Source organism: Lycium barbarum, chromosome 2 (genome assembly GCF_019175385.1).
Source record: "Lycium barbarum isolate Lr01 chromosome 2, ASM1917538v2, whole genome shotgun sequence".
Lineage (NCBI taxonomy): Eukaryota > Viridiplantae > Streptophyta > Magnoliopsida > Solanales > Solanaceae > Lycium > Lycium barbarum.
This window is the reverse complement of record NC_083338.1, coordinates 131,694,409-131,721,362: the sequence shown is the minus strand read 5'-3', so window position 1 is coordinate 131,721,362 and position 26,954 is coordinate 131,694,409. Positions and strand designations below refer to the sequence as shown.

Sequence of the window (26,954 nt, the reverse complement as noted above, 5' to 3'; positions counted from 1 at the left end):
TTTACATCTCTTTATTGCATATTTGACATTTTTATTTACTAGTGTTTATATTCTTGACCCCCTTGAACTTGTCAATTGTTAACGGCAGAATGGTCTAGGACCCCCTTGAACTTGTCGATTTTTATTCAGTGTACACCTAAACTTTACGTTGGCCTAATTACCCAACTTGAAAATATGATAGCCTGGACCCCCTTAGACACTGATGTGGCAAAAAGCGTGAATACACTCTCTTTTAGGCCCGTGAAAGGGTGAAAATCGAAAAATCAGCTTCCAAATGGGGTATTTTTCAACTATTAATTGCCACATAATCAATATAATGATTTTATTTGATCTAATTGTATTTATTATTGGTTTTTCTTAATATACATTGCATATTTTATCCCAATTGTGTTTTTTTCTTTTTCGATATGATGATTATTTATTTCAGCTATGTATTTTTTTTTTCTTTTTTCGGATCCAAATCTAAATAACTTAGTTGAAAGTTTGAACTTGAAATTCTATTTATTTTATTCAAATAAAAATAAGGTTTAGCAAAAGTAATGAAGTTTAGACGGTGTATTGTCTACAAAAATATTGTGTATTTTTCTTTTCATACAAGTACTATTTATTTCAACTGTGCATTATTTTTTTTGGGTCAAATTCGTAAAATATTTGGTTAATATTTTATTTGATTTCTTTTTTAGATTTAATGATTATTTGTTCTTACTGTGTATTTCTTCTTTTTCTAGCCAAATATATAAAAATAACTTGATTAGAATATCATTATCTTTAGGCAAATAAAAAAATTATAGTCAAAATATTTTCAAGTTCTTTTTTTTACAGATTTGGCCCGAAAAAGATGATTCAAATAATTGTTGAACTTAAAAAGTAAAAAAATATATATTTTATCCTTTAAAAAATGCCACATGGACCAAAAAATCCATGTGGCAGCGCGTGTTGACCACCTCCATGGGTTGTCAGCGTCCAGGGGGGTTGTGCCTATCATATTTTCAAATTTAGGGGGATAATTCGGCCAACGTAAAGTTTAGGTGTACACTGAATAAAAATCGACAAGTTCAGGGGGGTCCCGATCTATTCTGCCATTCTTAAATACATTACACATATGCATATTTCTTTCTCTTTTTTTTCTACAAAAACAACACATTGAGGGGAGGAACTTAAGTTTTGCTGGTGTATGGATATTGAATAAATTATACTTTTTTTGGTCGATGAAGAAATTTCCGTCGATTTCCAAGGCCTCCCATGTACAAAAGACGGGTTTTTTTATTTTAAGTTTATTTATCATTTCTTTAATTCATTAGATAGTTATTTATTTTCTTACGAACATTTTTACCAAGTGCTTATATAGGTACGGGGAAATACATCTCGAAGACGATATTCAAAGACTTCATCGAATATTTGTTTATATTTACTTTCGCGCATTATTTAAAATTGTACAAAACGTAAACTTGGAGTAGTGAAAACTTCACTTTAATGTTGGGCGGGGATATTTAATTACTTGTCACTTCTATGCTTAACTTTAAAGTTCGTTATTCGCTTTAGGCAAGACTTAGGTCATCCACACTTTCATAAATTGATTAGATTGACTCGATATAAACACTCGGTTAATTAACTCACTTTTGACGTTTAGATAAAAACATTAGTTCATTCTTTGTTTCAAAGCACATTCTTTATCAATATACTTTTCATACATATATCTTTACTTCTCCTTAAATATTCAACCCTTTTTTACAAGTAATTCTTTCATAAATATTTTTAATTCTCAAATACGCTTTTTCTATTCTTTGATCAGCTCTTAAAACAAAATCATCCCTTTACATGAAAGAAGATACGACTAAATTAACTTTCTCATTTTGTAAATACTTTTCTTAAATACAGTTCTTTACACTATACGATTTATATTCGCTCATATTCAACTTTTTACATCTTTATATACTTCGATACATTACTCTACATACCTTTTTACACTTTTTACTTTTGTTATAATATATATTCTTTATACTAACAATATACACTGCTTATATACTTATTATACAACCTTTTACACATTTTTTAATATATATGTTTAATATACATTACATTCTTCGTATGTTTAATATACATATATTCTTTCATATTCTATTATACTCTTTTATACATTCTTTATATAGTTGTCTATATTCTTTACACTAACATTATACCAATAGGTGTACACTCTCTGTACTAACATATATACTTTTATACTTACGAGGTACATTCTCTTTATACTCTTTTATATATTCTTTTTTTACTATATATTCTTTATGAATACTTGATGCTTGATATAAATACACTTTTTATACACTATATATACTTAGTATATTATCACTTAGTGTAGCTTTTCATGAGGTCATAATATTTTGAAAACAGGTAATAATAATGATAAACAGATAGATAATCCCCCTCAAGCGTTCAGTTAAACTAAGTCTAAGGACTGTCTTCGGACAGGCTCTGAGGGATGCTTAATACCTTCCCCTCGGGGTATATAAAAACCCTTATCTAGAATCTTATAGGTTTCGTGGACTAAGATGGAGTAGACACACAAATACATATAGGTTTCCTATTTTTCCTTTAAAATTAGGTGGCGACTCTAACTTTTTTTAAACCAGTTAGAAGAACCGTGAAGTTGCAAACTATCTTGGACCCGTTCAAAATAGGGCATAACAGATCTGATTCCCGCTGACAAATTTCCATTTCCCGAGAGATGGAACCCAAACCATAAGTAACTTTATGTTGATACGATTCGGCCATGTGCCTGCACCTATACTGAACCTTTTATTTGTTCGTGTGTATACAGCGCTTACCTGAACCCTCGGTGCGGTTCCTAACCTCGACCAGTGGATCGGGAAAATCTGTTCCCAACTTACTTATTCCGATCGTACCTGGAGATGTTTGTCCAGGTCCGGTTGGGAGGCCGGAACCCATGGTAAGTCCTTCCCATAGAGCGTCGTCCTTTTCTTCTCTACGCAATACGCCACGTTAGATAGGTAAAGACTGTTCTTCTTTTTGCTTCACAGGTTTATCAAAGGCCACCAGAATTCAGGGCCAGGAAACTGCCGAGGCCTTAGCTAACAAACAGGATATCGAAGCTCCCGATTAGGGAGACCTAGTTAAAAAGAGGAAAAAAAGATCCTCCGAATCTTCTCGAGCTCCTTCCCAGGCCAGGAAAAGATCGAGGATCGTTATTCGAGAGACCTCATCGGAAGATGTCTCGGCCCGTGCTTTGGACGCTGAGGCTGTTGGTCAATTATTGGACCATTCTGACAATGATGATCAGGCGTTGGGTGGCCATCGTCTTATTGACGAGCTCCTCGAGCACGATCTGAACGGTTCTGTTGCAATCACTCCACTATTGGTGAAAAGCTCAAGTCGAATGCCGACTGGGTCGAGCGGCATCTCGATGCCAACGGACGCAGGGAGAATCGAGTCGAAGGTCGAGGCCTCCGATCACACTTCTACTCGAAGTATTGAAAAACTGCCAGCCGCAGCCGCTTGATCGAAGGAAACTTCATCGGTATCAGGCTCTAAGGTACCAAATATTCTGCCTTTGTACGGTATTGGTTCCGTCCTTCCGATACAAGTTGTGGCCTCATCTGAAACGATAATTTGCTTACAGGATTCTCCGCCGCCATTGGTGGATATTCCCGCCGATGACGAAAAAGCCAAAGGCAAGATGACCGAGCAAAGGGCAGCCGGTCATGAGGGTTATGAAAAACCCGCTCTGGGTATGTCGGGTTTTGAGCATTTGTCCATCCCCGTGGCCGATTGTTTCGGGGTTAATTCCAGTCCTAGGTTGGAGAAGCTGTTTCCTGCCCCTAGTACCGACCCGAATCGGAAGAAGCTAATAACTTTCAAGGTGACAGCCGACAAGAATATGTTGTCGGGGCCGGTCGGGGTGGCCAGCTATTTATACCCTTTGGTGTCCCAGGAAGACCGTAAAAAAATGGTTGAAGTCAGCGAATTATGCCTTTTCAACGAGGTTCAACAGGCATTGAATCGGGTAAGTTTTGTTCTTGTGCTCCTTTCATTTAGTTTTAACTTCATGTATCATTTTACAATCGTCCCTCTTTCTCTTATAGGCCTCCGTGCTTCATCGTGCCAGCTTTCACCGGCTCAGGCATGAAGTGGGCTGGCTCAAGGAGGAGCTTAAAAGCAAAAGTCAGAAGGTGGACGAGCTCATGGATCTGTACGAGCAGAGATTGCAATACATCTCGTCTCTCTCTGACCTTTCTATCCTGAAGTCGGACTTAACAGTGGCTCGAAACGAAGCTGCCGAGGCTAAGTGGGAGCGCAATCAGTTGGCAGAGAAGGTAAGGGCTTTCGAAGTTTTCAATAAATTTTTAACGGCCGATGCTAACGCCCTTCCTTCTCAGGCCCGGGCATATGTTAGCCAGATCGATCAACTTCGGGCAGAGCTGGATGGGATCAAGCCCAAGTTTAATATCCTCCACGAAATGACCATCAGTGCTGTGGCCAAACGTGATGTTCTCAGGGAGCAACTTCGGGCGTCGGTGGAATAAATGAATGGCCTTAGGTCATCACTTGCTGCGGCCGAAGCTGAACTAGATCAATTGAACCGGGTCATCACCGATTTGCAAGCTGAGCATGGAAAGGCTCTTGACTAGATCTCAGGTTATGACGATATGTTAGAGCAGTACAAACTGAGCAGCTCTTTGTAAAGTGTTTCGTACAAGGGTGATTTGAATGAAACTCCTACGTCTACACTCAAAGCACTCGTAATCTTTTTCATACAATGCATCACACACTATACTATGTCTCTCCTTTCTTTTTTGTTTACACTATAGATCGCTCAGAAATAAAATGTTTATTCAAAGTAAAGTAGAGAGGTTGAGAGAATGAGACTAAGGTATAATTGTCTTGTTTTGTGAAGCCGCCTTTTATAGTGTTTAGGCTCTTTACGCAGAGATATCAACCCAAGGGACTTGATCCTTGGAAAAGGAATTGGTGATCCTATTTCCAAGAATAAGGTTAGAGCTGATTGGTGCGTCTTGATACTTCTTAATGGTCTTTCCTTGTGTGATGAAATTGTATCTTCAATCAAGAAGATTGTTACACTTAATTAAATATTTCTCCTTAAATGCGGCAGATCCTATACTCTTCTTTCCTTTCTTGAACTTGATTTGTACTGCTTTCTTTAGCTGTAAGTATCTCTTTTAGACACCGAAATATACACCATATATTTGTGCCTTGTTGAGGGGTCTGACGAAGATTCCTTGTGTAAGCCCATGCGTCTGTTGGGATTCTTACTGGATATGTGGGCTTCTTCATTCTGTGGTCCACACATGTAGTCAACTTCCTTGATGTCATTGCTTCTTGTGTTTAGTTTGATTTCCATACCTACACAATTAAAATTGTTATCATTAAAACTTGATGCTAACAATCTCCCCCTTTTTAGGAGTACAATTTTAGATAAGATGCAATCAATTATGTAGTCAACTTCCCTGTTAACATGGCGGATGCTCCCCCTAACTAGGTGGACACTCCCCCTGAATAGTTGACTTGAATGTTGTTCATCAAGTAGTCAACTTCCCTGTTAACATAGCGGATGCTCCTCCTGACTAGGTGGACGCTCCCCCTGAATAGTTGACTTGTCCTTTGACTAAGTTGACTGTTGTTCTCCCCCTTTGGCATCACTCAAAGCAAAAAGAAAAAACAAACAGGCAAACAGGCAAACACACAAACGACAAAGGAGATTTAGACAGATAACTAGCAATTAAGATGCTGACTATAACAACACAAGAGTAGAAAAAGACATGGTCACACAAAGGGACTTAGGTCCCACAAAACATATTGTTTAAACAGGCCAAAAACACCCAAAAAATAAAAGGATCTACTCCTGGCTCTTGAACACTGGACGACGAAGAAAATAGGCCAAAGTATTAATAATAGCATCTTTCATATCAGTCAACGGTGTAGTGAGACTGTCAGGAATGGCACCAACACTAGCTTGGAGTTTTGTGGACAGTTTGACAGCCTCCTTAACCACAGTATCCAGCTTAACCCGCGACCTAGAAACATCAGCACCAGTTTTCTTAGTCGAATCACGAATCTTCTCTACATGAAATAATGTAGATGCCATTAAGTCTTTGATGGATTCAATTTTGTCATCCATAGCGGAAAGTTTGGAAAGAAGGTCAGCATAGCACTCAGCAGAAACGATATAGGAATCTGATTTTTGACTTTGGTAGAGGGAGGGTTAGATTCGTCGCAGGCTTCTTTGAGCGCCCATAATTCATTGCTCAATACATAACCCATGCTACCAAATGCCCGAGAGTTGTAACACTGCTTAACAGTAGTAACGAGAAAGTCAACAAGGTCAATTTTATGGACTTCAAGTATGCGAGAGATGAGCATACCATAAGGAAGGCTAGAGGGATTTGAAGCACACTCAAACATGTAGTTGATAACAATTGAGGACAAATTGATTTTCTTTTTGGAGAGAAGATAGAAATCAAAGATGGCATCACGTTGAGAGATAGTAGAGTAGGATCCAGCATGAGGAACAATGGTAGTTGCAACCATATGGGCTATGTTACACCTCGGAAAAATCCTCCGTTGGTATGCGAGTGAGTGAACTAGTAAGGGGCATGAGTATAAGATATGTTCATGGGTAAGAAATGATGTTCGATGACCCTAAGTGAAGCTTCAAAGGCATCCGATGTTAGGCGAGAAAGTTGACTAAGATAAGGCAAGGAATTTGATAAGTATTGGAAAGGAAATGCGAGTAATGAGTTAGCGAGAACTTAATGATGTCTTGAAGAAGAGTAATAATGTCCCTTAGATTGGTATTGAAGTGTTGAACAAGTGTTAAGAAGGTTCCATAAGGATTGGAGATCAAACGAATCGACAAAACGAACTTCGGATTCACTGGGATTATACGGCCAAACATACTGGCCGTATAATTTATACGGTCCGTATGTCTGGACCGTATAATCAACCCAGATTGGCCAAACTCTCTGGACCAAACATTCGGCCAGAACATACGGTCCGTAGATTTTATACGGACCGTATGTTGGTCCGTATATTTGGTTGGGACTGATTTGGTTCAATAAATGTAAGGGACCAAGGTTATTTCATTTCACTTCCATTTCACCCTCTTCTCTCTAAAAACATCTCTATACATTTATTATACAAGTTTTCAAGGATCATAAGTCATCAACAACATTAATCAAGGGAATCAAGAGTAAGGAAACCATCAAAGATCATCCAAGGTTAAGAAATCCAAATGGAGATAAACTAGGGTTTTGCTCAAAGTGGAGTATTATCGACTAAGGCTCGTTTATACAACATCTAAGGTAAGATTCATGATATTTATATGTTGTTTAAGGTATTTGAGAGTTGAAATGCTTGATCATTAGAAGATTATAGCAAAATGAATCATGAATGATGAATAGTGACATTTTGAGAAATAGTTTGAATTGAATTATGATTGTTGTTGAGTTGTGATATGAATGTTTTATAAACGACGTTAAGATCACGACATAGACAATGTATATGAATGGACGAGGTCGAGGGTTATGACCATGAATATGGGTGAATTAGGAGCAAATTGAGAAATCTAGATAATGTGGATGATTGATGGTTATTGTTATGATATTGTGAATGTATTGTTGACGTTTGGGAGTTGAATTACGATATGGGAAAATGTTGTATAAATAAAGGAGATGCTGCCCGATTTTCTCTAGCTTTAGCCATGTGAGCTAGTTATCGATTCTAATGATAGTATGACCTTAATGAAGGTAGAAACGTGAGCATCGGAGGAGTACGTGCAAGTGTAGAATAGTTCAACGAAAAGGTATGTAAGGCTAACCCTTCTTTCATAAGGCATGATTCTTTGGCCAAATTTCTAAATCCTCTATACGAGTATGTTTTCTTCAAATGGTTGATCTTCCGAGCTCGTAAGCTCACAATCCTTGATACGTACTACGATTGTACTACGCTCCTCATATGACGAGTAAAACTACAATATAGACGTAAAAATAATGATGATGATAGTAATGATGATGATAATAATAATGATGCTAAAGTTGCCTACGGGCTATTATATGTATGTGTGCCTATGAAGGGCTATAATGAAACCCCGAGCTTATAGTGCAGGGTAGAATATGTTTATATGTATGTATATGATTACGTAACGCGCGCACACATCTGCAGATGGTACGGATAACCCTGAAGCCTTGGTAAGGTCAGGTAGATATAACCTTGAGCCTTGGTTGGCTAAGTATGTATGAAACACCGAACCTTCATGGTCGGGTACACTATGTATACCTATATATATGTGTATATGCTATGTATATGACATCATTAAGAGTACGAATATGTTATGTAAATGATTATGAGGGTAATGAAGTACGGATATGAATGTATGTATGCGGATACGCAATAGAAATGGAATGTCCCTATGGAAAGCAAGTAAGTGCCATGATGATGATATTATTGTCTCCCCTCCTATGCTATTCATATGTTGTTTATTATGCTCCTATATCGATGTTGATCGTGTTTTACATACTCAGTACATTCTTCGTACTGACGTCCTTTTGTTTGTGGACGCTGCGTCATGCCCGCAGGTGCACAGGGAGACAGACTTGATCCATTGCTGCTTATTCAGAGATTACATAGCAGAGCTCCACTTCCTTCGGAGCCATAGCTTTTGGGTACTTAATCTTTTGTGTATATAATTATGGGCATAGCGGGGTCCTGTCCCGCTCATGTGATATGTTATACTTTTCTTAGAGGCTCGTAGTCACGTGTATGTGGTTAGATATGTCCGGCCTTGTTGGCCCATGTTTTGTATATCATTTTGTCGGCCTTGTCGGCCCATGTACATTGATGTGGCATAAATGCCTATGATGATATAAAGGCGTTATTGTCCAAATGGGACTAGTTTGATGAATGAAAGGAAACGTATGTTAAATTGTGTGGCTCGCCTAAATGTAAGCATAAATGTAAGTTAAGGGGGTGCCCGGGTGGGCTAGCACCGGGTGCTCGTCGCGGCCCCCTAGGCGGGTCGTGACAGGCTAGTACCCGAGCTTTAAAAAAAATATTTGAAGGACCAATTTGAGCAGGAACAGAGGAGGAATTGGAGAAAGTTTTCTAAATATCATCAAACGACACTTCAACAGACTTAAGCCAGAAATTTTTAGGTAACTCGGAAAAACCAGAGCAAGTGCAACCAAGAATAGAGTCAAGAACGGAGCAATTTAACACTATGTGAGTACCAAGGACCATGGTTTCAAGTTCATCAGGTTTAGGGAACGAAGATTAGCACAGAACATACGAACAGGGGTTTCATACACATGAGCAGGGGTTTTGAAAAAAAATTCCCAACCTTGATAAACAAAAAGATGTTTAACTTTACAGCAAAGAGACAACATATGATCAAGATCAGCAATCCTATCAGAGACAATTGTTTTTTCTTCAAGAGACATGAAAAGATCCCAGTGTTTATCATCCGAAATTTTTTTGCGGAGGTCAAGAGGTTTTTCATAGATAGTTTTGAGTTTCTTTGAGGAATCGGAGCATGCAGTATCAGAAAAAGAACGCTTACCAAGATTGCAAAGAAGAACTGAGTCAGAGGCGTCAGATGAAGAGGAGCTGCCGGAGTTTTTCGAGTTTTGGGGAAGAGGAGAGGGGGTTTTTACCATTGCCATTAAGCCTTGAACTTTGACGCGTAAAAAGAACTTGGGATTTTTGATTTTTTGCCATGGTGGTGGAGAGAGGGAAGGCGGTCAAGTGGATTTTGACGGAGATTGGAAGAGACGAAGTAGAAAGGAAGGAATGTGTATGAAAAAGGGAAAAGGTTTTATGGGGAAATGAAAGGGATGGATTAAAAAGATGGAGAATTGTGTAAGACATTTAAGAGATGTGAAAGTAATTATGGAAAGAATATAGAATGGAGCGAAAAATTAGGCACGGATTCCTACACGATTTAATCAGGCAAATTCAAATAAACACAGATAAGGGAAAAAATAATTTAGGCAAATTTACCAATAATACCCAAGGATGTTCTTAGCATGAAAAAACGTTCTTCAAGAAGGGGTTTAGTAAAAATATCAGCGAGTTGATTTTCTGTGTTCACGTAAACTATTTCAAAGTCCCCTTCAGCAACATGATTTCTGATGAAATGATGTTTAATATCTATATGCTTAGCTCTAGAATGATGCACAAGATTTTTGGACAGACAAATAGCACTTGAATTATCATAGAAAATTTTGATAGGTTTAAAAGACAAGTCATTGTTGACACCCAATTTTGTCCCTCCCTTATTTAATCGGGCTTCTAAGTTTACTGACGAGCTAAACACTTTATTTTTCACTACTATTAATTTTCACTATTCTACTATCAACATTACTAGTATTACTTTATCACAAATTTTAAATGTTCGTCATCGTTTCATGTTCGGGTATGGAATCGTTAAATTAATTACAAGACAACACTTTGTTAAATCCTTATTTTCTACATATTAATTATTAATTATCTTCACATAGTATATATTGTACTAGTTATTAAATTAGAAGCCCAAGAATAATTAAATAGAGGAGGAAGGATCAACAATTTTCAACCAAATAATCAACCCACACGTTTTAATCCAACCAGTCCATGTCTTCAACAGACCAGCCCACATTATTCCCCACCCAAAAACAATTCAGCCCATTACACATTTTAAACCCGACCCGGTCCAACCCATTTCCCCTTCACCCTTTAACCTAATCCCTAATCCCTTTTCTCTTACTCTTTTCCCTTCACCCGCCGCCCCTCACTCTTTCCTTTCTTCTCTCTCTCGCTGAACCTCTCTCTGCCATCCCACGTTCCCCGCTCCTCTCCATTCACAACTGTCCCTCCACGTCTCTGCCATCTCCACTTTCCCTTGTTCCCCACGCCGTTCGTCTCTCTCCTACGCTCCTCTCTTTATTTTAATACAAATAAAAACCCTATAAATGGAATCCGGGGGAATCGTTTAGAGGGGGGATTTTTCGGTATTTTGGAAGGATTTTCAGATTTTGGGAATTGTTTCAGTACTTTTGAGAGACTCATACCATCTTCCACACTTGATTTTTTTCCTTCCTGGTGAACTTTAGCCGTGGGGGGGACAATTACTCTATCTCCATTTCTTCGTTTTGGAACTTTAATTACTCTAATCGGGTTCAGGTTCGGGTTCGTTCGAGTTCGAGCATAGATTCGAGACCTCGACGCCTCCGTTCATTGCACACAAAAAAGGTAAACAAGGATACACTTATTGCTTTTAATTTTTAGTTTCTGCTTTAGTCAAAGCTTTTTAGCTTATTCTGCTATTTTTCTTAATTATGTAGTTTTCTTTGTCGTCATGTTATTTGTTTGATGTTTGGGAGCTGTTAGGATTGGCTGATAATTGCTAAAAATGAATTTAAAAGACGTATATTGTATTTTGGATGTTTAGACTGAATCGCCAGGACTTAGAACCTATTTAAAGTCGAATATACATAGGATATACAGTGGGTTATCAAGGTAAGCAGGAGATATACATCGATATACATCTGATATACACACCGTGGTGGGTATATCTTAGGTATATTGTGTATGTGGTTAAGACAGATCAGCACTGAATCATCTCCATAATTGTCTTTCATCTGTAAGTTTAAGTTTCTTGTTTTGGTTGGCTTAATATTATGTCTAGTGCCACCTTATTGACTTCGGATAGATTAGTCTATTAATGGGCCATTTATATATTTGTTTGATTGGTTTAGCCTGTTTTGGTTACTGCCTCAACCTCACCTGAGTTAAGATAAATTCACCTAATCATTGGAATTCCTATAAATTTTGTTCAAAGTGGAAATTATTCAATTAGGAATTCATTAGAAGCTGTTTAGTCCATATGCCTTAATAACTCTGTGCTTGATTCATGTTTGTGTCTTAGCCTGTTGATTCAAGGTAAGATATTTACTTGGTTACTTTGACTACCTCTAATATGTATTTAATTATGAGAAGGTTCATGTGCTAGTGTTTTGTATACATTATTATTTAACTTTAGCCTGTGTTGAAATATTGTTTGGTCGTGTTAGTTATAGATGTCAGTCCTATCTAATATAGATAAGTGAGATTAGACATCAGCATGTTTGTATCTATTTACTCAGTATAGTCCCATGATATGAATGGTAACCTAGTTTGGGTTTCAATTTGAATCTTATACATGTTCACATGCTGTTTTGTTAGAGTTGATTAGGTTAGTTGTCACATGATATGACTGATAGCATTTGTTTGTCTCCATTAGATTAGTTGATCCTCTGGTTAACCAGCTAGTCTGAAACTTCTAGACATTGTGTCCAGGATGGTTTTAATAAGATGTGTGTGCTTAAACTGATCTAATTATGTATGCTTAAAATCTGTAATTCATCTGAATATGCTGCATGCTGCCTTGTAATTTACGCATAAAATGCATGATCCTTATGCTTTATATTTGACAAGTGTGTCGAGTGTGCATACCTTTCTGTCAGCCAACTGCAAGGGCTTATATGCATAGAATCCTGAAGTGATATGTTTAGATTGGTACAGATGTTTAAGGTTTAATATTGGATGGTCAGCTAGTCTTATGAAGTGATTAATCTCTTTCTTTCAAAACCTGTGAGATGGTCAATATGATTCGAGTTTAAGGTGTTTTTTTGTCTAAAGTTCAGTCCCTGTTTCCTGGGAGTATTCAAACTTCTATCCTAAAGATTTGTCAAACCTGCATGCTGTGCGTATCTTAGCATAAATATTTTCTTCAAGAAATCAAGAATGTTTTCTTTCTTTTCTCTAAGTGAGCCTAGTGAGATATTTGGAACAAGTTGTTTTGTGAAATGTGTATTTAGTCTTACTTCTGTTAACAATAATCATGATTAGAATGCTATAGTCAAATGACACACTTTCAATCTACTATTTGCCCTGATCATTAAAACAGCTAGTTCGTACATTAAGAGCTGAAAGTACTGGTGTATCTTAGCCATTTTGTTGTTGCACTTTCGGGTCATAAATTGCTGCATTTTGTTTAAACTGAGTTTCTGCTGCGATTTGAGTGAAATTTCAGTTCTCATTCTCAGCCTAGTATTATCGTATTTTTAAGGCGGAAAACACCGCTATTGGATCAATTTGAGCTGCAGCATATTTTCAGTAAATGTTTACTGCATTTGTCTGGGTTAGTTCTTTATTTGGTACCTGTTTCGAAGGAGGATTGCTGTTTATCTGGCTGAATCACTGTCGTATATCATTTTGGCTAGGCATTGTTGACTAGTGTTGGTTGTTACTCAATTGTTATGGGTTGCTGCTCAGTTACTCGTGTGGCTGTTGAAACTCTTTTGTGGACATCTAATCTGAATACCCATTACATTTGTTTAACTTCTTTTTCTCATTACTTATTTAATATACTAATCACAGGCAGTCCCCTGTTTAGTTGAAATCTATTGGCCTATTTTAGATTTGCATTACATCTGTTGAGTTTTACGGATTACATACTAATCCTTTTCTATTGTTCTTATGCATGAACATCGCATACGAGTCCAAGCGACCCGTCATCTCCTTCGGCACTTGGAGTTGGGCTAAAAAGCCCAACACAACTTCTCTCGAATCAGTCCCATACAGTAGCAAATAATCAGCAGCCATATAAAGAAATTTATTGGGCCGAAGCCCAATAACGTGAATAGTTCGCAGCAATTGGGCCTTACTAAATGGGCCAGATCCATTTAACCTTTTCCTCTCTTCCTTATTCTTATTGTTGTGTATTTTATTTGCTTTGTATAACTAACATTTGTGCTTGTTAATTAAGATAAACTTTAGTAACATTAAGGGTTTTAGTTTAGTAATGGGTAGTTAATTCCACAAATCACATTCACTTATATTTTTAAAATTATTTATAGCATCTATAACATTTATTTGAGTAATTGATTTTCAAAATAGCATGACTACATCTTTGGCTAAGGGAATCATAATTTATGCTTACTATCTTAGAAGTCTAAAACGTCACAAATTTTACACTAACGTTAGCTTATTCTAAAAAAAAAAAACAAATTAGTTTCAACGGATAACTTTTCCACTTTAGTTTCTTTCCAACACTTAGAAATACATATTTGTCTAGAACAACCTTTAAAACTTTTATTAGATAACTCTTTTAAATTTAAGTCATTTCCTCCAAATATAAACATTACATGTTTATCTTTTAACTAAACTCTTTATGCAACTATTATTTTCTACAAGTTTTACTTTAAATAACTTTAGCAATACTTACGAGGTATTTTCTTAAATATTTAAATGCTTACATCTATATTTTAGCCTTAATTAAATAACATAAGTCCGGTCGGTTAACCATTGTTAATGGGTCTTAAAGGATGCCTAATACCTTTCCTTTAGACTAATTGAACCCTTACCTAGAATCTTTTGGTTTCGTAGACTTTACAATAATATCAACTTCAGATAACTACTTTAATAAGCTTTAGGTGTCCTAATTCACCGTAAATAATTAGGTGACGACTCCTTAAAATAACAAAAAATAGGAATCACCAATATGTTGTACTTCTACTTTAACCCGGTTAAAATGGGGTATAACAGTCATAATCACTTAATTGATAACACATCCAAATTAATTGTGTGCAGCATTGACTGACAACAATATATTCAGCCTCAGTAGTAGAGAGAGACTGATCCCTATTTTTTGCTATTCCATGAAATAAGGGATTTTCCTAGGAACTGGCAAGTACCACTAGTACTTTTCCTATCATCCTTGTCACCTGCAAAATCTGCATCTGAAAAACCTTCAAGTGTAAAATTTTTAGTGTTTGGATACCATAAGTCGTAATTAGTTGTTCCATGAAGGTATCTAATAATGCGCTTGACAGCAATAAGATGAGATTCCTTTGGAGCAGCTTGGAATCTAGCGCACCTGCATACACTAAACATAATATCTGGTCGACTGGTAGTTAAGTAAAGTAATGATCCAATCATACCACGATACATTGTTTCATTAACAAGTTTTCCTGCCTCATCTGTATCAAGAGTACATGTAGGACTCAATGGAGTTCCCATAGCTTTTGAGTCAGCCATTCCGAATTTTTGAACAAGTTCCTTAGCATACTTGTCTTGACATACGAATATTCCACTGTCAGTTTGATAAATTTGTAGTCCCAAGAAGAACTTTAATTCTCCCATCATGCTCATTTCGAACTCACTTTGCATAAGATCAGAAAATTCCTTACACATAGAAGGGTTAGAACTTCCAAAGATAATATCATCAACATATATCTGAATAATGAGATTTCCCATGAAGGATCGTTTCATAAAAAGAGTAGTATCAATTTTTCCTCATAAGAAACCATGACTTAATAAGAAAGAGCTTAAGTGATCATACCACTCCCTAGGAGCTTGTTTAAGACCATATAAGGCTTTAGTCAACTTAAAAACATGATAGGGAAATTTTGGGTTTTCAAACGATGGGGGTTGTTTAACATACACTTCTTCTTCAATGAAACCATTTAGAAAAGCACTTTTGACTTCCATTTGAAAAAGTTTGAATTTTTTAAATGAAGCATAAGCAAGCAAAATTCTAATAGATTCTAACCGGGCAACAGGTGCAAAGGTTTCATCGTAGTGGACTCCTTCCTGTTGTGAGTAACCTTGAACAAAAAGTCTAGCTTTGTTTCTAACCACTTCTCCGGCCTTATTTAAATTGTTTCTAAATACCCATTTTGTTCCAATGATTGAAGTATTTTCAGGCTTGGGAACCAGATTCCAAACTTTGTTCTTTTCAAACTAATGAAGTTCTTCTTCCATAGCTTTGACCCAGCTTTCATCTTTTATGGCATCAACAACCTTCTTTGGTTCATATTAAGAAATAAGAGCCAAGTTTCCTTTATTTTTTCTAGATGCTCTAGTTTTCGTTCCTTCATTGATGTCTCCAATGATAAATTTCTTTGGATAATCAGGTTCGTTCTCTATTCGTTTGGAGCTATCCCAATAGTAACATCAGTTGACTTGGATGTCTCGACAGTCGACTCAGCCGATTCATTTTGTTCACTGGATCTTGTGACCGCAGTAGCTAGCAGTTGACTATCTTCTTCATCTGCAGTTTTTCCTTTCTCAGCCATGTGATTAGTATCATCAAATACAATATGAATAGATTCTTCAATAGATAGAGTTCGTTTATTAAAGATTCTATAAGATCTACTAGTTGGAGAGTAACCAAGAAATATACCTTCATCACTTCGAGGATCAAACTTACCAAGATTGTCTTTTCCATTGTTGTGAACAAAGCATTTGCATCCAAATGGATGAAAGTAGCTAACATTTGGGTTCTTACCAGTCCATCACTCATAAGGAGTTTTCTTAAGGATTGGTCTGATCAGGCATCTGTTTAAAATATGACAAGCTGTACTTACTGATTAAGCCCAAAAATGGTGTGGTAAGTCTATTTCTACGATCATTGTCCTTGCCATATCTTGAAGGGTTCTATTCTTTCGTTCAACCACTCCATTTTGTTGAGGAGATATAGGTGAGGAGAAAATATGAGTATATCCTTGGTCATTGCAAAATTCCTCAAAGGCTTTGTTTTCAAATTCTCCTCCATAATCACTTCTGATAGAGGTGATGTAATATCCTTTTTCACGCTGAACTTTCTCACAAAAAAAACTTGAAATTCTTTAGAGTATCATCTTTATGAGCAAGAAATATTACCCATGTAAAACGAGAGAAATCATCTATTATAACAATAGCATACCTTTTTTCTCCAATGCTAGCAGCTCTAGTAGGACCAACAAGATCCATATGAAGTAACTGCAAGGGTTTTGAGGCAGACACAATAACTTTAGAATTAAAAGAGTTTCTAGTTTGCTTACCTTTTTTGACATGAGTCACAAATATGATCTTTGGTGTAGTTGAGTTTTGGCAGTCCAACTACCAGATCATGTCTTGCCAATTTTTCTATTAATCGCATACTAGCATGACCAAGCTTCTTGTACCACATCCATGGATCTTCTCCCATTGATGTCAAGCATATATGACCTGTTGGATTTTTTATAGAGTCCAAGGTGTACACGTTTTTGCTTCTGCTTCTAGGAAGAATTTTTGTCCCAGTAAAGTCTTCTATGATACAGCCTGTTTTTCTAAACCTTGCCTCAAGTTCTGAGTCGCACAGTTAACTTACACTTAAGAGATTGTACTTGAGTCCCTTTACCAGCCAAACATTAGAAATATCACAAGAGTTATCGAAAGAAATAGTACCAATATCAATTACCGTTCCAATTGAGTTATCACCAAATGTTACTAATCCTCCATCAAAGTCAGCGAATGATTTGAACAAGCTTTTGTCGCCTGTCATATGTCTTGAACATGCACTATCTAGTTACTATTTTCCATTTTTTCTTTTCTTGTGGTGTTCCTGCAAAACAAATTGTTTACTTTTGTTTAGGTACCCAAGGGTTCTTGGGTCCTTGATGGTTAGTTTCAATACACATAGTTTTCTTGGGTTTCCATACCCAACCAGGAGCAGTTGAAAAGCGAAATCTACAGTTATAATATTTATGACCAATTTTTTTTACAGCAAAAGCATTTTTGAGAGGATTTTCCCTCAAAATTACACAGGTTGGTTGACTTGTTCACATGTCTATTTGTTTCAGACTTCCTTTCAGTTGACTTAAAAACTTTGGTCGACTGATCTGTCTTTAAATGAGCAGTTGGCTTACCTTTAAAATTATTTGTCACAAACATGGGCTTTTTCCCAGTTGACTTACTTGTATAAGTTGACTGGTTAAGCTTGATATGACTATGACTTGAGGGTTGGACAAACATATCTATTTTAGACCGTAAATTATAAATTTCATTTTGAAAAGAATTCTTTTCCTTTTCACAAACTTCCAATTTTGATTCCAATTCTTTTTTCTCCCTTTTCAGCTTCCTATATTCATCAAAAACGTTTTTCATGTCTATAAGAGTTTGATCTAATAAATCTTGAGTTTCTTCACATTTGGAGCAAGAGTAGGCACTTACCTTATTATTTTCTTCAGGAGCCATGAAGCACACATCTTCAATTTCTTCAGGTTCTTCATCTGATATTTCATATTCACTCCAACTACTGAAGGCCCGTTGCTTTTGCTAGCTTCTATGGCTTTCTTTTTGTCTCAGGACATTCAGATGCTACATGGCCATATTTTCCACATTCATAACATTTTCCATCATTCTTTTGCTACCAGTAGAAGTCTTACCTTTTCTGAAATTTGAACTTCCTTTTCTATTATTTCTTGATCTTCTCATGGTTTCTACCACATGTCTAGAAATCATGGCAACTTCTTCTTCTTTAAAGTCATCATCAGATTTTTCAACTTGAGCCTTGAATGTAACTACCTTTTTCTTTTCATCCTTCTGATATCTTTGAATGTGATTCTTTTCAAAAGCTATCAGATTTCCTCTTAATTCATCATAAGTAAATTTATCCAGATTTCCATCTTCCAGGACAATTGCTTTGGTTTCCCAAGTTTTTGGTAGACTTCTAACATGCTTTCTAACCTGTTGAGTATTTGTGTAAGTTACTCTAAGGGATTTGAGTTCTCCAATGATTTTGCTAAATCTGGTGAACATTGATTCAATGTTCTCATCATCCTTCATTATAAAGGCTTCATAATCATGTCTTAGAGCATCAATTTTAGTTTCCCTCACTTTTGATGTTCCTTCATAGGTGACTTCAAGCTTATACCACATTTCTTTGGCAGTGTCACAATTGGATATTTTAGCATATTCTTCTCCACTCACTTCACAGTAAAGCAAGGCTATTGCCCTAGCATTTATTGTTAGTGTTTCTTGTTGCGCTTTAGTAACATCATGTGATTCCAAATCAATCTTTGTTGTGTCTGCATTTGGAATAGGTTTAGGCTCTTTCTTGATCACAATCCATGCCTGATAGTTTGTTGACTGCACAAAGATCTTAAATCTTTCCTTCCAGTGACAGTAGTGTTCACCATTGAAATATGGCGGTCTTGTTGTAGAGTGCCCATCTTGCAAGATTGCTCCAGGAATATGATATTCAGCCATTTGATCTTTTCTCACTTGCGATTAAGCAACAAAATGTGATACCTTGCTCTGATACCAATTAAAAGTGCAAGAGGGGGGGGGGGGGGGGGGGGGGGTGAATTGTAATTTTTTCGATTTATTAGTCGACTAAGTGATACTGGTAGTCGACTATTAACCCAGTGAATGCTAAAGTGAAATGCACTAAATAAATGACACCAAATATTTTTATACTGGTTCAGATTCAATGTGAACCCTAGTCCAGTCCCCTTGGGTTGCGAGGGTGTTCTCCACAACTCTTTGTAAAGGGTTTCGTACAAGGGTGATTTGAATGAAGCTCCTACGTCTACACTCAAAGCACTCGTAATATTTTTGATACAATGCCTCACACACTATATCATGTCTCTCCTTTCTTTTTTGTTTACACTATAGATCACTCGGAAATACAATGTTTATTAAAAGTAAAGTAGAGAGCTTGAGAGAATGAGACTAAGGTATAATTGTCGTTTTGTAAAGCCGCCTTTTATAGTGTTTAGGCTCTTCACGCAGAGATATCAACCCAAGGGACTTGATCCTTGGAAAAGGAATTGGTGATCCTATTTCCAAGAATAAGGTTAGAGCTGATTGGTGCGTCTTGATACTTCTTGATGGTCTTTCCTTGTGTGATGAAATTGTATCTTCAATCAAGAAGATTGTTACACTTGATTGAATATTTCTCCTTAAATGCGGCAGATCCTATACTCTTCTTTCATTTCTTGAACTTGATTTGTACTGCTTTCCTTAGCTGTAAGTATCTCTGTTAGCTATCGAAATATACACCATATAGTTTTGCCTAGTTGAGGGGTCTGACGAAGATTCCTTGTGTAAGCCCATGCGTTTGTTGGGCTTCTTACTGGATCTGTGGGTGTCTTCATTCTGTGGTCCACACATATAGTCAACTTCCTTGATGTCCTTGCTTCTTGTACTTAGTTTGATTTCCATACCTACACAATTAAAATTGTTATCATTAAAACTTGGCACTAACAAATGTATTTCATATAAGTGACCCGGGTAAGATGTGGGTAAATAATCCCCACTCCGGAAGATGGTGTAAGACATGGACAAATACGTACCGTGTCCCGTGAGCTTAGATTCAGATTCAGATTCAGTATATTTCATATATTGCCTTTACGCTTTATGATTTCAGTTTCAGCTTCAGTATATGTGTACTATTAATATACTTGTACTGTTTAATTGCTTTTATGCATTATTAGGGATTTCAAAGACTTGCCCTAGGGGTAAGCTGAGAGTATTGATGATCTTGCTGGGTCTTTTAGATTCACGGTTGTTGATGTTGTATGTGTGCAAGTGTGGTTAACGGTGACCAGGTAGCTGATACTTGATTCATTACAGCTTCGTTCAGTCCAGTTCAGTCGAGGTGAGCCACCATTAGATCATGGCGGCCTCTTCTTCTTTAGTTGACTTAGTAGTATTCCGAGCTTCTTCTCGTACTTTTATATTCAGACTAGTAGTTCCATGACTTAAACATTTTATGGGGTTTATGGGCTGACTCAGTATTCGTATTTCGCTTCCGCACTTTTCTTTATATTATGAGACTTTGCGTATTATTTATTTTATTCGTTAAATGTTCGCATGATTAGCTTAGAGGGTTCGCCTTATGGGTAAAAGCTCGTCAGGTTCCCTGTCTCGACATGAGTGTCAGATTTGGGTTGTGACAAGAACTTAGCGTATACCCCATTTTGGTTCTGACAAATTTTCCTCTTCATCTTGTTATTAAGTGCCGTAAGGATGCCCAACTCTAGGTACTATGCAGACTAGAACTAGCATAGGGTTTTTTTGTATAAGCTAAGGATGAAATATCCATTGATATGCCGCAACTGTAATTTTGTTGAAGTAATGAAAAGATTAGTCATTGTCTAATCATCATTCACCACCATTATGGTGATTATACAAATAAAAAAACCTATGCCCCTTATTCAACTATACCTTAAGGCCTTACTAAGCCACGCTTATGTACTCAATTTGGTACATTGCCAAGACAGCTTAAAGGATTTTTTGAATACCAAATACTAGATTAAAATGCCCTTATTTCTAGTTTAAGAGAAGACCAAGAGCGCCCACTTATGAGCTATCTTGAAGTATCAACTTTAATTTATTCAATTCACCTTTTTTTTTTTTTAGCTTTTTGGGTAGGTAATGTTGCAATTTAGTTGCTCAAGTTTACTAACATGGTTTACCAGGTTTTCTTCTTGTACAAGAATGTCCATTGTTCTGCTCCCCTTCCACAAATTTTACTTGTCAATCAGTAGCAATAAAGTCGTGACTTGATTTGATTTCAAAAAAGAGTCACCATCCGAATCATCTAATTTGAAACCATTTCTCAAAAATATTTTTTATTACAATGGCATGGAAGTTTTTTCTCAGTAACCATTTATTTAATTATTTTATGTATTCGTATTAGTTATATAACTAATAACTTAATCAATATCTTAAATAAGGTCTTGAAAACTAGCATATTGACAATCAAATTGTAATAATTTTATCCCATTTCAAGCCAAAACGTTGACGAAGTATTTAGGATCGACGCATAGTAACCTATATATATAATCCATAGGTTATGTATATTATTAGTTTGTGGTTGTAAAAATCTATGTTATATAATCCATGTTTAAATAATTTCTCGTTATTATGGAGCCATTATTCTTAGTATATGGGTATTCTCTTAATTTCTTAATAAACTCGATAGATTAACCTGTAAATTCGTAGGTTTTAAGAGTCTTTTAAAATGTCCAAAGATTATAAAGGACGAAATGTTGGCCATGTTCGGGGTGTGTAAAGAAGAGAGTTATTAAGAACAAAGGTTAAGAGAAAGAGATGAACAGAGTAACATATATATAATTTACGACCTAACAAGTCAATCTTTGATTGGATTAGATGAATTAAATAATTTAATTATTTAAACTAATATTGACAGCTCTAAAATAAGGTAGCATTGTCTGAGCTTAATAAAAATAATAATTAATGCATGTTTGGGGGATCATACACGATACTGCATTCGTTTTAATTTGATTGGATTAGATGAATTACATACATAGTTTATATTTTTAAAATACTTTATATTCGATAGCGATACCTAATATTTTATTTTTAGTTTTTAATACATAAATTGTATTTCCAAGCTATTAAAATGAGTAACCAAATTCACATCGAAAGTTAATGCATTTCCATTATTATTATTATTATTATTATTATTATTATTATTATTATTATTATTTTTGGGGTGGGCCAAAGAGAGCTCCAACTTTATTAATATTTGTTATAATTACCGTTTACTACCAAACGTTTGACTGGATTATACTATGACTTAATCCTTAGCTGTATGGAGCATTTACCAATTATAGTATAACGTTATGAAATAGCATGACTACTTGAGGAATAATTTATCTAATGATGACTTATTCTTAATTCTTGATGATTACTATATGCTACGTACCTACATTTTTCCAATCATTTTTCGCAAATTTGCAAGACAGCACTTACCCTCTCTTTTTCACACTATCATTGACTAACAACAGAATTCAAAATTTCAGCACAATGGGTTCACCATGGGATATGAGGTGTTTTAATTTCTTTTGTCTTTTGGGACTTGGGTAATTAAAAAAAAAAGAAAAAAAAATTTCATTAGATGTAATATAAAAAAGAACACGGTTTTAGAAAATAAAAACATAAAACATGCAAGAGCTCAAGTTCAAACTCAAGACCTTAAGGAAATAAACACAGCTCCTGACCAGTGCTACACTCAGCCTGGTTTGATCATGCATTTCTTCAGATATTTTTAAAATTATACACATAATATATCGAGTTTAGTCGAGTGATCATGTGTTCACGTGACCCAAAATTAATAATTATATTCGCCTCTATGTCAATATCCGGAATTTTTCATCAATCTGAGGACCAACTAGCATAGGTTGAAGTCGTGGGAGTAACTTTTTTATTAAATAGAATCAGAAATTATTGCCTCCCATGCACGGTTTGAGCTTTAAAGATCAGATTTGCACCCGTATAACTTACTCTTTTTGTTCCACTTTATGTGGCCTAATTACTAATTGAAGAATTTAAAAATGAATCAATCACAAAATTTTCTAATATTTCTAATATTTTAAATTATTAATTTTTGCAACTTTTATAGTTATACTTTTTACAACTATGCCCCTGTTGTTATACTTTAAGTCCAAATATATCCCTTTCGTTATGCTTTGGCACAAATATACCCATCATTCTATTGGTTTATTTTAAACCATCTCCTAATTAAACCCATATTTCAATATCCAATTAAAACAGTTTTGCCGTGAGAGGTTAATCATTCTCTGGTGATCAGAATTCGGACACTTGTTGCCGGACATTTTCTAGAACCTTAGGATGAGAATCCAAAAGTGTTACTGCCCACAAGAAAGAAGATGTAGTAGGATTCTTTATTGGTATTCAAATGACTTTTGATGTTGTTATTCTTTACTTCATTTTTTCTTTCAAAGCTTCCTATATCCAGTAATCTATTAAGCAAATTAATTGGCTCTTCACCTTTTTCAATTTTCTCTAGACTTTTTTTCCTGCTCACACTGAAAGTGTGTTAATCAGTTTTTCAACTGCTAATCTAGCATTTCTAAAGGTGAAACAGGGAAAATTAATTGGAAGTTTCATTAACCCAACGATGAAAATTTGTATTCCTCGTTGAATCCATTCCTTGATTCTTCACCCAAATATGGACATATGAAAATTGTTTTAATAGGATATTGGATATGAGTATGCGTCTTTTAATTGGATAATGGGTTATGAGTTTAATTTTAATTAATTAGGAGATAATTTAAAATAGACCAATAGAACGATGACACACGTGTTTCCGTTAAAATAACGGGTATATTTATGCAAAAGTATAACGATAGGGATATATTTTAACCCAAAGTATAACGAAGGGTATATTTGGCCATTTTCCTATAGTACAGGGGTATATTTAGCCCTTTTCCGTACTTTTTATGTACATAGCTTTCTTTTTCGCTGCTGAAAGGAAATTATATCTATAGATAAACTCAATCTTGATTGTTACAAAAAGAAACTGAACGTTGAGGTTTAATTTCCACTAGCATTCCACCACAATGAATTAGTTATAAAAGATTGGTAAAATATGAAAGAAAAAAAAAACAGAATTTCGTGTTTCCAATGTTGTTTTGGTCCATTATATTTTTTTGTTAGGGTAAAATAGAGAAATATTATAGATAACTAAGCATCCTTACAGTACATTGGTCACCATATATATGGCATCCCTGAGCCTAATGTTCTTAGTAACAAAAAAGTTTGCCAAGCAAGCCAAAATATTACAAGTAGTAAAGAAAATGTTACTTATGATAAAGGGAGCTCCATTGCATTATATTGTTTTCACATAATAATGTGCTAACTTGTCAGCTACGTTATTTGGCTTCCTGCAGACGTGGCACACTTATGGATGTCTCATATCTGCAAATTTATTTTAAAAAAATGTAATCAAACAGAAATTAGTAAATTCGATTTTCATAAATGAAACGCTGGGATTACGTTGTTAAGTCTCTATTTGATGCTTCATCAATATCAATTCGAAAATATATAGTCATAAGTACTCATACTCATACGAGTAGGTTGAAATGTTTCTATTACAAAAAAGGATAAATCTCGCAACTTTAAATTTATTCAGGAAAATAAAGTTTTTTCTAATCTTCATTTTTTAGTTTGATGACTCCCTGGCCTCTTCTAAATGATTTGATATAAATTAAGACGATGAAATAAGAAAAAGCAAAAAAAAGGGCTCGAGACAGAAGGGGAAGTTTAAATGTATAGTAATAACTTATTTTATTCAACTCTTAATCTCTATTACAAGGAGATCGAAGCTGAGAATACATACACAGAGACATAGAAGTAAAATATAAATATAGGATACAAACAAAATATCACTAACTTAGATAACTTCAAGCTATAAAAGAGCTTCGCCTCCTGTGGGGCTTATTATTTACTCTTTTTTCTTCCTTTTTTCATTGTCTCTCGAAAATGAAATATGTCTTTAGTTAGCTTAACATTCTTTTTTCCCTGCATAAGAAAATAATATTGTGAATGAGACCATATAATAACTGGCAAAAAAAGCTAATTAAATATGAAGTAGACAGCACTGTTTTGCATGAAGAAATTGCGCAACTTTTTGCTTTGCATTATAGACATATCATTTTGAAAAGTTTGAGTTTGGCTTAATTACCTTAGATTTCATGAAGTCGCTTCTTAGTAATGGTAGGGAGGAGGAGGAGAAGTGTAAAGATAGTGGGGTGGTGGAGGAGACTTGTAGACTGGAGTTGGTGGTGGTGGGTATTTATAAATTGGTGCGGGATGGTATGGTGTTGGTGAAGGATGGTATGGCTTCACGGGTGGTGGTGACTTGTAAACTGGAGTTGGTGGTGGTGGAGACTTGTAAACTGGTGTAGGATGGTATGGTGTTGGTGAAGGATGGTTCTTAGGTGGTGGCCCGCCATAGTACACAGGAGTTGGTGGTGGTGGCGGCGACTTGTAAACTGGGGTGTGTGGAGGGTGGTATGGCTTCACTGGAGTTGGTGGTGACTTATACACTGGAGTTGGTGGTGGTGGCGACTTGTAAACTGGTGCAGGATGGTATGGAGTTGGTGGATGATGACCATATGGCTTCTTAGGTGGTGGTGGCGACTTGTAAACTGGTGTAGGATGGTATGGTGTTGGTGGAGGATGACCATATGGCTTTTTGGGTGGTGGTGGTGACTTGTAAACGGGAGTTGGGGGTGGTGGTGACTTGTAAACTGGGACGTGTGGTGGGTAGTATGGCTTCTTGGGTGGTGGTGGTGACTTATAAACTGGGGTATGTGGAGGGTAGTAAGGCTTCTTGGGTGGTGGTGGTGACTTGTAAACTGGAGTTGGTGGTGGTGGAGACTTGTAAACTGGGGTGTGTGGTGGGTAATGTGGCTTCTTGGGTGGTGGTGGTGACTTGTCAACTGGAGTTGGTGGTGGCGGCGACTTGTAAACTGGGGTGTGTGGTGGGTAATGTGGCTTCTTGGGTGGTGGTGGTGACTTGTAAATTGGAGTTGGTGGTGGCGGCGACTTGTAAACTGGAGTGTGCGGAGGGTAGTATGGCTTCTTTGGCGGTGGTGGTGATTTGTATACTGGTGCAGGGTGATAAGGTGTTGGTGAAGGGTGATATGGCTGTTTTGGTGGTGGCGCAGAAGAGTATTGATAATTTGCTGAGCTTTCGGAAGCTAAGCTGAGTGAAACTAAAACCAAAAGAGTGGCAACTAGAGAGGCCATTTTCCCCATATTTGAAACAAAGGAGAGAAGTTGTCCTCTTAAGCTGCACTCACACCCCTTTATATAGCTTTCATTTAGACAATTACCCTCTTCAAGATTTTCATAAATGAAGGTAAAAGTCTCAATAGAATACTTAAAACCTACCATAGTAAAAAGCTAGCTAGAGTTATGCATTGGTTTGAACTTGTCCTCTTGTCGGCTCAATTTGACTTTTGTTGGTGGATTTTTTATTTTAATTTTTTCGATAGAGGCCGCAAGATAACAAAGGAATAAACTATTGAGGCAGTTATACTATTTGTCATGGAATAATTCAATGAGAAAATCATCTTTTTATTTCTTTCTTTTACATGATATAAGAACCTTTGAAAAACTTGCGTGGATGCCACAACTTAGCACGATTTTAGTTACAGAAATGAGATGTTTCTTTATGACACTTATTTTCCTTGAATTGTGATATTCACATCTATATCTATATATAATATAAAGTTAGGCAATAGAAAGATGACGTGGCACCTCTCTTTGGCTAAAGATTCTATTCTCTTTTTTCTCCTTTTTTTTTGACATTTTTTTTCTAC

The 26,954-nt window shown here is 36.1% G+C and overlaps 1 protein-coding gene across 4 annotated transcripts; it reads right to left on the bottom strand.

Moving 5' to 3' along the window:
• Positions 1–24,895: 24,895 nt before the first annotated feature.
• On the bottom strand, positions 24,896–26,425 carry LOC132627292 (extensin-3-like). 4 transcript variants are annotated; one of them, XM_060342559.1, is made up of 3 exons: positions 25,609–26,425; positions 25,310–25,416; positions 24,896–25,146 (listed from the first exon to the last, which is right to left on the bottom strand). In XM_060342559.1, exons 1-2 carry the CDS (start codon positions 26,386–26,388, stop codon positions 25,333–25,335), a joined length of 864 nt encoding a protein of 287 aa, XP_060198542.1. In that variant the 5' UTR covers positions 26,389–26,425; the 3' UTR covers positions 24,896–25,146; positions 25,310–25,332. The 4 variants fall into 4 exon arrangements, with proteins under 4 accessions (XP_060198542.1, XP_060198539.1, XP_060198538.1 ...); XM_060342556.1 differs by having other exon boundaries at positions 25,483–26,424; XM_060342555.1 differs by having other exon boundaries at positions 25,310–26,424.
• Positions 26,426–26,954: the final 529 nt, after the last annotated feature.

Excerpts from the sequence above, each read along its gene's own strand:
- LOC132627292 (XM_060342555.1), bottom strand. The coding sequence starts at position 26,388 with ATGGGGAAAATGGCCTCTCTAGTTGCCACTCTTTTGGTTTTAGTTTCA.